The 12,366-nt window shown below is 34.0% G+C and overlaps 1 protein-coding gene across 7 annotated transcripts in view; it reads right to left on the reverse strand.

Annotated features, from left to right (window-relative positions):
• Positions 1 to 12,366, reverse strand: part of SBF2 (SET binding factor 2) — a 283,574-nt gene that overhangs the window by 44,254 nt on the left and 226,954 nt on the right. For all 7 annotated transcript variants that reach the window (XM_075048066.1, XM_075048070.1, XM_075048067.1 and 4 more), the window contains exons 24-27: positions 9,941 to 10,116; positions 8,851 to 8,999; positions 4,717 to 4,915; positions 2,460 to 2,656 (exon numbers count right to left, since the gene is read on the reverse strand). In XM_075048066.1, coding sequence (XP_074904167.1) covers positions 2,460 to 2,656; positions 4,717 to 4,915; positions 8,851 to 8,999; positions 9,941 to 10,116 — 721 coding nt within the window. The remainder of the gene's footprint in view (positions 1 to 2,459; positions 2,657 to 4,716; positions 4,916 to 8,850; positions 9,000 to 9,940; positions 10,117 to 12,366) is intronic.

A 12,366-nucleotide genomic window follows, 5' to 3' on the forward strand; every position in this document is an offset into this window, starting at 1 on the left:
CTTTGTTAGAAAAATACAATTCTGTTGCACATGTAGTTTGGTTCCATACAACAATTCTGTACTGGGCATAATTTATGTGAAAAAGATGTTCTGTGCTTCTTGTATAACACATTGATCTCAACTATGCTTTGAAAACTTGCTTAATGCATGATGTTACAGGAAATCACAAAAATGTTCATTACATTCCAGCAGGTCCTCTTTCTTTCTGTGTAGCAATCCAGAACTGCCTAATAAAAATCTACTCCTATGAAATCTCTGCTTAGGAAGGTATGCATCTGTCAACTTGAATTTAACTTATCTTTGCCCTCTTAGTTTGCATCACAATGCATTCTTCAGTATAGACTTTCATTGTACAAAACTCCTACTGAGGCAAATACATGCACCTGTGTATAACTATCTTTATTGATCAGTTTCTTCAAAAGTTTTGTTTCACCATGCTTATGAATAAAATAAATATTCTATAAATATTTTTCATTTTCCTTGCAATACCTTCCTGAGGAGAGTCTCCATTTTCTTCACATTTTAAAAGAAACAGTAATTCCAGAAGCTAATGTCTGACAAATACAGTTATTGTCAATCAGATTATCTCTTGCCTAATATCCTGCTGCAAGTATGACAACAGCAATATAAAAGACTATATAAAATTAAAAAAAGAAACCACCTACAAAAGCAACGAGGAAACGTGCCCTACACACAGGAAACGTGCTTTAATGGGTCAGGCTTTGAAGATCTTGGTTTGGAAGGCCCTCATACTTCTATGCCCATAGAAATGGTAGCTACTCCAGAAAACACGGAAGTGTTTGTCTTTATATAATTTGCAGACTATTCCTGCAGAATTTTTTCAATTTATTCTATTTATACTAGGTTAAAGCTACTTGGCCAGTATTTCAGCTAAGACAATCAGTATTAAATCAGTTTATAAGACTAACATTTGAATTACCATGCTAGGATTCACACCATAAACCTGTGGAACAACTGGTGTTGCTTATAGCTTTGCAGCTGCTGTGTTAACTATTGGTAGTACTTCGGTGACTCATTTTATGAAGGTTTTCAACAAAAACGCATTATATAAAACTCATTTCATTAACTTGCTCCTCATTTCAACTAAAAGACACCCCCACAAAACACTGAAGAGACACACTGAATCAATGCTATAGCAATGAATATTCAGCAGATAGTTAGTGATTTACAGATTACTGTTAATAGCTGGTCCAGACACTGTCTGATGTAAAAAAATGTTTCTATAATGTCTCTGAAATTTTGAGATTTTAAAGGTGAATTTGATATACACAAGCCCTTATATAGCTAAACATTATGTCTGATATAAACTGTTCTTTACAGGAAAGGAAATTGTGGTTTTCATAAAGATACTCTGTGAAGGAAAAATTCAGGAGGACTATGCAGAAAATATTTAAATCATGTAATCTTCAAACTACTTTTATGCGACTTCCACATATTTGTACAGTGTGCTTGCTACAGGTTTTGAAAAATTCAATAGAACAAACTATTCAGTAGAGTCAAACCTTTTAATTGCATTTTAGTCATTATTGGGGTGAAATGCAAACATAAACAGGACTGAGGAATTTCTTTGCTACCTTAATGAGTTCTTGGTATTCCAATTCTACCTCACATTTTCTTTTTCTCAGAAAAGAAAAAATATGGCCTAATTCTAGGATAATTTCTAAACAACTATCAGTTTGATTAAAAAGAATACTGACTTTTTCTTTCAGCAATATGCCAAATTCACTCTTGGCATGAAATTAACTCTGAAGAAACTGTCAGCACTAAGTGATGGAAATCCAAGCAGTCACAATAAGTATCCTAAACACTGCCTGTGAATGATGAAAGTGAACTAATGTTCTTTCCAAAATTAATGTAGCCCTAATGTTATATCCTTCTGAAAAATTAATTCCTATATAAATTTATTCTGATAAATCTTGTGCTGGTCCAATCTTGATTACACAAAGGAATAGATTTACTTAATGCAAAGACTGCAACTAGAATTGCTCAGGTCTATGCTTTATAAAAGAAAGATAAAAGTTAAACTAGTATTACAATGAAAAACATGAGAAAATGCAATGGATAATGGTCTCTCTAATATTTTATACAATCCTCTATTAAAAGGGACAACATACACTTATTACATAAACCAGTGCACAGGAAAAAGATAATTTAACGGAAACAGGGGAAGTTTGCATTGCCTTTGGCAGATACCAGCATTTACCAAAGACTTTTGGGACATATATAATCTGTGTTCAAATTATTCTTTGACAGTTTTTGAACCACTTTCAAACCATTTAGGATCTGCTTCTTGACACACAGTAATTGAACTAATGTAATATCAGATAACCATTCACATCCTGAGACTTTTGATTCAATTGTATCACTGATTTCCTCTAGAAAAATAAGTATTTCTACATAAAATTACTTATACAGAAAGCCCAGCTGCATCAACTCACCTGTAGTATGTGTGTTTTGGGATTTGAAGAGGCCAACAACACCTTTTCCATGAAAGCCCCCAGATCTAAGTAGAAGAGTACTGGTTTTAGCGTTCTTCCAACAGACAACTGGTAGGCGATTGTGACGGTAACAGCGAGCAACTCTCTGCAGACTGCTGTCTTGAATAGACTGAGGTACTACCAGAAGCCCAGGATAACTGTAGTAACAAAAGGGTGAACAAAATTGAAAAATTAAAATTGCTTTCAAATTTTTAAACAATGAAAAAAAATTCCTAAAATTACAAGCAAAATATACATCTTAATGGAAATACCTCAACTGCTAGAATTATTTTTTATTTAGTTTTAGTCCAATCCTAGTAAATACATTGACTGGTAAAGAAAACTGCATTTTAAAAACAACTTTAATTACAAAAAAATTGTAAGGCTATCAGTACTAGTCTCTTTCCATTTAAGGCTATATTTTATTTGATAGTAGTTTTCTTCTTAGTATAACTCTTATCTGTCACTATAATGAAGCCATATTTTTGAGCACAACAGAAAAGAGAATTTTGAGGCATGCAAATGATGCGGTAATTTTGTTTTGATGCTTGTATATGAAATATGAGAACTGAAAGGAAAGAATGTTAGATTGCCCAAAGTATCACAACTAAAACAATAGGTTTTGGTTTATGTCAAAATACAGTTAAACTTTACAGTCAAATTCCTTGGAACAGTGTATTTGAAACTGCATTTTTGTGTACTTTTAAAAACACTACAATACATTGAGAGATTAGGAAATTTACTGACACAATACCTTTAAAAATAGAAAACCCAGCAAGACGGTAGTTGTGTTCATGTTAGTGAAAGAAGGATTCAAGCAATATGAAAGATTATTTTCTATCTCCTCCAAAAAATACTCAATTTAAATGCCAATTTAATATGTTGAGAAGAAACTAAGACAAGGAGCAGGGAAAAGTTAGGCTTACTAAACAATTTTGTTCCTCTGCAATATACACTGTTCCTGTAAATTCAGTTCTTTGACATTTATTAACTGCTCTCATACAAAATCAATGTACATGATATTTACGGTCTACTTCTTAAAACACAGTAACCAAACTAATATGGCACTAGATAAGTATTTATATTCTGAGATTTGTAATCAACTTGGATATTAATTATCTTTTCAAAAAAATCCTATAAAATATTAAAACCTGGTGGTTTTAGGGGAGGAAAGACTTGTCCGCATAACGTTCAAAGCATAATGAAAATGTACAGATTTAATGCCTTCATCTACATTGTACTCAATGGTGATTGAACAAACCCAGTTATTAGTCTGTTACTCTAGATAAGTCAGAAAACAAGAAAGGATCTAATATTTTTCTTGTGTGCCCTTCTTCCATGAGGAACTGGTGATTTCATTATCCATAATGAAAGCAACGACTAGCCAAAACTGGCTTTAGAGAATGCAAATGTTCTTCTAATATGACTCATGCAGATATGCTTTATTATTAAAAAGAATTTTTGTGGGTAGTGGTAGTAAACTACATCAGCTTTCACAACAAAAAAAGAGTTAGTAACATTCATGTGTTAAAACACAGCACGTGACTTTCAGCACACAACAAACTTTTAAAGTAGTGGAGATACCTTCATGAATTCAATTTTAAAAAGTATTTTTTATTTGAAGATGATAGTTATGTATAATTGCTTCTGAGGCTTGCTTTTTTATTTAGCAACAGAACAGATTTTATATGCAAATATATTACATAAATAATTTCCAGTACCAACACAGCAAGTTACAGAAATCATACCGAGAGTGCGTTCTACCAGCTAACTTTATTGGCTAAGTCAGAAAGCTGAAAAATAGCCTAATGATTTAGGCATGAGTGTAGAAAGCCAAGACAGAGAAACTCCTTCAAAAGGCAATTCAGAGTATCTAGGTTAGTGTCCTCCAAAAGCCCCAAGGGCACCCTCTTTCCATGAGCTATAGAAACAACCTGGGAAGGAAGACTTGCATTAATCTGACAGAGCTTCTGGGGCAGTTCTGAAAGCTCACTTCTGGCTACCATTGCTGGCAGTCTTTCTGAATCTGATGAATACATATGCAGCCACCAGGAGACGAATCTCTGAGTGGAATACAAATAGCTTCAAGGTCACTGGTTGAACATTGCTACTATAGACAAAAATTTTCTCAGAGTAAGTTGCTTAACTGGATACATCATGTGGTATGTGTGCTATGTCATCTTTATTTTCAACTACTTAACTGAATTGGTAAACTCACCTCCTGCAAAGTGAATACATCCTGTTCAGTGCAGTTATTCTTAAGTATTCTGTTTTTGAGCGAGAAGAGTTACTACTGATGGTTCCTAGTCCCAAACGTTGATAGTCTCTGAAACAGGCTCTTTCTACTAATTGCTCCATTGTTGATTTTTCTGATGCTTTTAGGGTACCACTTGTGTGCAGCTCGCTGTCATCTGAAACTAAAGTTAAAAATCTTTAAGAGTTTGCTATTGGGGAGGCCAGCAGTTACACAGAAACCCATGCTATTTTCTTCTGAACAAAATATTAGTTTGTCTTACTGTCAGTGACAAATGACAAGACCTAATACATACAAACCACAGTTTCTGGAAATCATAAGCAATAAAATAATATTTTGGTCAGAAAACCTGAATATATAGCACATTTACCTACTGCACTTGTGACTGGCATGGCCAACAACTTTCTTGATAAAATCCTGGAAAAAGTGATCTCATGTTCATTTGAACTGAATTGAAGGCAGATAATCTTTCTTTCAACAATTTATGAAAACCTGTTAAACTCACAACTGCTATACAAAGATGTACACAAGACAGAATAATGAAAAATGTGTGCATAAATTCATTAAACATCCAAGATAAAGTGGACTTCACAATTCTTTTAAACTACCTTTAAAAGATGTAACAATTATCTTTTTAAGGCTTGGTTCAAATAAAAAAAAATGTTTCTGTGTCATAATTTCACAACAGATGACTGTTGGTTTCTTAATGCCTCAGTTTGAATATCAAACATCTTTCTTCAGCCGTGCACATCAGCTGCACTTTCCAAAGCAGAAAAAACCTTTAACCATGAGAGATAAAAACCATGTCACAAGTTCAAACTACACTGAAATTCAAGTCAAGCAAGGTCTTTGTACAAAACCTGCCACCTGCCTGTTATTGACACTTCCAAGTATTTCCAAATACTTCTGAAAGCAGGTTTACTGTTCACAGCATGTATCAGTTACTTGCTACCACCTCAAGCATTGAAATATGTGCATATGAGGGGAAGTATATCTTCATGAAAGAGGCACTGAAAAGTATATAAGGATTTAAATGTAAAATAGGACTTTATAAAACTGGAAATTAAAATTATTATTTTTAAAAATAAAAATTATGATACAATTAAAATTTTACTGGCAGTAGACAACATTCAGAATATAGAGGAGTACAACCCATACACTTTTTTTTTCCTGCATCTTAGCATAAAAGCTAAATGAATAATTTTATTCCCCCTGTGGCTCAGCAAACATAACCAACAATTCTCTATTTCACCTAACTAATACAGAGTTTAACGCTGTGGATATCTCCTCTTCTTTCTGTGTTTTCATATTTGTCATGGCAAGAAGGAAGTTACAAAACATTTACAAGTATAAAGAGCACTATCGAGAAACAAAATAAATTATTTTTAGAAATAATTTTGTTTGAGGGCATGCAGAAACTTGGTATTTAACAATTTTGAATGGAAAGCTGTAACTGACTCAGATAAGACGAGGGTGCATTTTTTGAAACATATTTTTATAAATGCATTTTTCTCTCATGAAAGCAGGTATGTTGGTGATCAGAATTTGCAAAACATTTTCCTGTGCATAAAAAGCTAGACATTATAAGAGCTTATATCAGTGTCTTTAACCTGAAGAGTGAGATGAAGATGTTTTCCTGTCTCAAGTTTAAAATGGAGTCTTTTTAATGTGATTTTGAAAACAAAAGGAATAATCCCTCTATTTTACTGTTCCTGAGATATGACTGTTTGTAAAAGTGGATTTTACAGTCTCCTGCTTTATGGAATACACCAGTATGATCACCTATAGGAAACAGAGTTTAGTAGTGATGAGATTCTAAACGCTGAAAATAAGAAGATGAGGAGGAATTGGAGGGAAATTAGGTGTTCATTAGCAACAGCGAATAACTAGAGTACTGTGCCCAGTTTTGGAAACCACACTGCAAGTTATATGTGGACCAGATAAAGAGGACTGAGAAAAGAGCAATGAAGATGATCAGAAGTCTATCAAGACTAATAAGCAAAGAACTGAAAGAACTGCAGATATTTAATATCCAGAAAAGAACAGAGAAGGGAAATATTACAATAGTCCATAAATACATAAAGCACTGCAATCAGAATGAAGGGAATCATCTCTTATATATGTATATGGTGGCAGAATAAGAAGTGAAGGCTTTAAATTGTGGCAAGGAAATGTTTAGGCCTGAATATCAGGAAGTTGCTTATTTTTCTCCAGCATTAAGGATGGTTAAAGCATTAGTACCAATTGCCTAGAGTTGTGGAACCTTCATCATTGAAAGCTTCTAAAGAAAAGTTAGGTAAACATCTGTGAGGAACAGATTAAAGATGTTGATCTTGCCTTGGGGCAGAGAGATGAAGTAGATGATCTCTTGAAGTTCCTTCCAACCCTATCTTTAAAATTTCTTTTTTAAGGCAATGCATCACCTGCTGCGGTGGTTCCCGTTTGCTTCATTGTTGGTATAGCTGCATAGTTTCCGATATTTCAGTTTTTGAGACTTGCAAACAAGAAGTCATTCGCAGCAGTCAATACAAAAGAAATTGCAGTGATTAAATAGCAAATTTCCTATGGCTATTTGTACTCTGTCTGAAGCAAAGAGTAACTACTGTTGCCAGCTAACTATACCCAAGGTGCCAATGCAGAATGGAGAGAAAAGCAAACTGTCAGACTTTGATCACCTTACATGTTCCCAGTCAAAACATCTGGAAAGCAGCAGGTAGGAAGCCTCACAATTTATATTTTCATATTTTTGTTAGGGGAGGAAAAAAGTGACTATCACTGATGTTTTTGTAACATCAGTGTTCATGGAAGAATGTAGTTGTTCTGTACATCAGCAGTGCAAAAACTCTTAAAATTTCTTCATCATCAAGAGAAGTACGAATACACAGGAATGATTGTGCTTGGTGTCTCTGGGTGAAGGACACAAAATCACCCCAAAATCACACAGGTACAGCTTGCAGAATTGCTTCTGACCCAAAGAATTTGCAACATCAGAACGCATACTAACTCAGCGCTTAAGGAAGATGCTGGAAATTCAATTAAGAATGTAATTTTTCAGCACTTAAAGACACTCTGCATTTTGTAATCCTTTTTTTTTTTTTTCCTTTTTTCCCACCACTTTTATCTGGAATGAAAGAAGAGAATCAATATTTTTCAGCTTTCCTGGAATGTCTTTCTTCCATTTCAGAGAGAACAGAGACAGTGTAATAACACAGTCTTGCTTCAGACAACTTCTATATATCTGCTCATAAGTCACGTAAGTTGCCTTGCTCACTGAGAAAATATTCAAAAGGAAAATTTGGCTTGTTTGATGTTTTGAATAAATTATTAGTGTTTGATAAACACTTCGTTATCTGAAATGCTTATTTTTTTTTTTTTAAAAAAAGAAAGAATGGTATGACAAAACAATACCTGTTTATGTACAGGAGAATCTGGTTCCCTCTAGTGGTTTATTATAAATTAGCACTGGTCCAGATAAGGATATACTGACAGCAGCACATGGTAGGAAAAGAAGTATTTGGAAGAAAGTCAAACTCCACACCATGACACAAACTATACAAAGTGCCCAAATCCCTTTCTACCTTCTGTCCCCAAATCCCTTCAATCAAAATTTGGAAAAATGGTATTTTCAGTAGTAATGACTTTTGTTGCTTTCAGAAATCATTTGTCACTTCCACATCTGAAAAAGTCTCCCATAGTATTTGCTCTTTCTTGAATCTCACCAGTTACTACTTTCTCATCATAGACTAATTGCAGATGTCATGACGTCTAAAGAGAAATGGAAGGTACAGCATGCTTCTGTGCTGTTCCATCTATGCTATTATGATGTAAAAAATGATAACATACTATATGTAAACAGTTTGATAATTAAAAAATAATAATCTAATATTTTGCTTCACCACCAAATGAAGTCAACTTCCTCTTTTGCGTCGTCATCACAAAAGAAAACACTTACTAAATGTACATATTTGAAACCTTTCTCTTTCCTGTCTAGGAAGACTTTGATTTCTTCTTGAAGACATTTCTTATTCAATATACTGGAATGGAAGCATAATAGGATAGACTTGTCAACCAACATGGAAAAAAATGTTTTACTATTACCAGAGATATCATCATCTTCATTCCAGCCTGGGCGATTCCCTCTTTCTTCCACTATTGTGCTTGTCGTCTTCTTCTTTAATAAATATTGGCGTCCAATTGTCATCTTCCCAGCACGTTTTGCTCCTTTTACAATGCTTTTTGAGAAAGTACTATAAATTCATAGCAATAAAAATATTTAGAAAGATGCATATGATTCTCCCCAATAGCATGTACAGATTTTTATGGTGAACCTGCTTACCCAAATAAAATGTATTTCATAATTTTTTATTTAATATGATGACAAAAAATTATAACCTCCAGAAAAATGAGTTCCTATATTAATTTTTAAACACCAATTTTATTATACTGAGATAAATGTGTGTCTATTCTGTCTAATGGTAATGAATAAGCAGCCATCATCTTTCTGTAGGTATTTGTATTTTGCTAGCAATGTGATAAATCTATGAAGTTGACAAAGTAAAGGCAGGAAAGATAGAAATTACTGTAAAGTTTTAGGATTCCATGACTAGCTTGGGATTCTACTTTCCTGTGTCAACAATGAATAGCCAACAGAGAATCACAGGAACTACCACTCTGGAACAGACTAATGATCCAGCTAGTCTAGTAAAAATTAACGTATAACGGGAAATTCAAAAGAGGACCCAAAGCTCAAACTCTAGATTAAAAAACACTAGGACAACTGTACAGACTGTACTAAGGGTAAAATTAATTCTAACCCACATTAGGTTATTAATCTATAAAGTAATACACAAGAAATCTGGTTTGTATGTTGGCATAGTTTGCATTGCTGAAGATACTACTTAGATTGTGTGTGTTTCAAAATGTAAAGGAGAAGCTTGTTCAAATTTACTGCAGCCAGAAATTTGGATAAATAATATATTGCTATTCCAAATCGACATGTTTATAATACTAATCTACTTTTATTCAGTAAATATAAAAAGATGCAGAATAGTAATCAGTTATTTTGACTTTCCTGAAAACTGCTTGAATGACATTGAATGACTGCATTTCTACAAAGCTGTCAGATTATTCAATGTATTTGACTCATACTAAACAAACATCAGTAACAAAAGAAGAAGAATGACTATACCGGAATGAAGTGTTCTTTTCTTTTTGTTTTGGTAAAATTATCTGTGGTGCTGTTTGTCCAGCTGCAAATGCAAAAGTGCTGAAGATAGATTGAGGATAACGGAACTTCATTAACTGCTTCTTAAATATTTCCACCACTTCAGGACTTACTTCTTCATCAAATGCTACTTTAATTAACTGCATATTAAAGACATGACATATTAGAAACTGAAAAAAACATTATAGAATTAAAGAAATTAGAAGATCCTAAAATATACTAGCAAAATTCCCATACTTGTGCAGTACTATGCCCATCAGAAAATACAAATATAAGTACATATATATTATTGATTTTGAGGGGTATTATACAGCTTATTGATTTTTTTATTTGATTTTTACATTTATGTCCTAATACTAAGGTATTTTCACTAAGAGGCATCTGGAATTCTCATAATATCAAACACAAAATATTTTGGTAAATCCAAGTAGTAGTGCTGGCACTAAGATGTCTACAACAGTTCAAATACTAGTCACATGGGACAGCTTAGCTTGGAAATATTCTGCCAGCTCTGCCCATATACTAGGAACTGAGGTTGGTAATGCACTTCAAAGACTCTCATCAAACCAACAATTTCAGCATTCATACGTCACAACCATTATACTTCCATTACTTAGTCATTCCAGTTTTTGCCTCACCTTGCAAAGTATAGAAAACTGCTAATAATAAAATTGTAATAGTGAAATCTGATCCTTAAAAAGGAACTAACCTTGTGCTATTCCACACTGTTCCATCCACCCCACTAAAAACGCTTTTTGAAAGGTTTTTGGGGAAAAAAAAAATAAAAAATCCCATCCCATCATCCTCAGCCAAAAGGATGACAGACAGCAATTCAGGGGGGGGAAAAAAAAAAAAAAAAGAAAGAAAGAAAAAAAAATAGAGAGAGAAAATAGGGAATCCATAAAAGGGCCTAAAAAACATTTAAGAATGTGAAAAAAAGCAAAGAAAGAAATATCCTAGAACTTTATTTCTGAGTGCATACCTATACACCTTTTGAATGTCTTTTGTTTGCCATCTAGAAGGTGGATTTCATCACTGCTTTTTTAATTTCACTTGTTTTGTAAATACTTTCCAAATGACTAATAACTCTGTTGTTCTAGGCCCTCCTTGAAAGGAGCTCTCGAATCTTTAGGGGTTACACTGATCTGAAGTTTTAAAGACATTAAATTGCATAACTGCAGCCAAAATCTTCTGAAAGTCATAATTAATAAACAAAGAGGAGGGGCTATTCCATACTGTATTGAACTCTAGCTGCTATAAAGGGAACAGAAAGTAAACTGTTTGCTGATTGTTTTTCTTCTCATAACCTAATACAAAACTATGCTAAACAAAAGCAAGGATGATGTTTGACCAGAATCCAGCACTAAAAACACTGAGCTGTGTCTGTATTTAGCACATCATTGAAGCATGCTAACTATTCTGGTAAAAAGATTTCTGGAAAATAAAAGTCCTCATGAAGTTCTCTCAAAAGTCCACAAGAACAACTTTCTTACGGTTATTTTACTCACTTTTACTCCTAATCTTATGCTTTTGAATAGGATTTTGAAGGATGATTAGCTAAATAATGTACACTATTGTAAGGAACTAGTAAAATGCTGATGATCTGTTTTATTATGTTTTCAAATGTATTGTTCTCAGTGAAAATACACTTATGCAGTCAGCCAACCCAACAAAATATTTCATATCTTAAGTACTGTAGTCTACTTTCAGTCCATGGTATAAAATTCTTTGTCTTCAACTTTCCATCTCTTAGGGTTTGACCACAGTTAAGATCACCGCCAAGAAGAAACATTTAGGGAAGACTTCAGAGACTTCATGATTCCTAATTCTTAGAAGTCCATCACTGTCAATTGCCCTGCAGTACTTGCTTCTGCTGAACACAGAGAGGGGATCCTACAGACAGGAAACTACCAGGATCTGTGCAAGTCATACGGAGGCTCACTGGTTCTGGCCAGTGGTGACTACCCTAAAGATTCCTGGAAGTGCAGCTTCCATGTGGGACATACCATGACTTTCTGCCATGGATGTTTACAGAAAGCTAGTAAAGTGACAAGTGTGGAGAAAAAAAACCATTATTTATAGCTTTTCCATATTCATTCCATGTAGCTGGAGGAGAGAGAAAGCATGTTTCCACTGGCCTGCCTAGGCCTTTGCTTACTCACATTAAGAAATTTTGGACCCAAAATAGCCCTTTACTGGATGCAAAATAGAAACGTGAGGAAAGGAGTGAAAGAAATCAAATATGAAAATGGTAATCCTCTGTAAATATCAACTGGGCCAAGAAATGCCAGGGTTTCTATGAGAGGACCGCATTCTCTATTGACTCTACAGGGCAGAAAACTGAACTCTTCACAAATACCAGGACAAAGTGCTGCTCATAAGTATTTTGA

Source organism: Buteo buteo, chromosome 16 (genome assembly GCF_964188355.1).
Source record: "Buteo buteo chromosome 16, bButBut1.hap1.1, whole genome shotgun sequence".
In the NCBI taxonomy this organism is placed as follows: domain Eukaryota; kingdom Metazoa; phylum Chordata; class Aves; order Accipitriformes; family Accipitridae; genus Buteo; species Buteo buteo.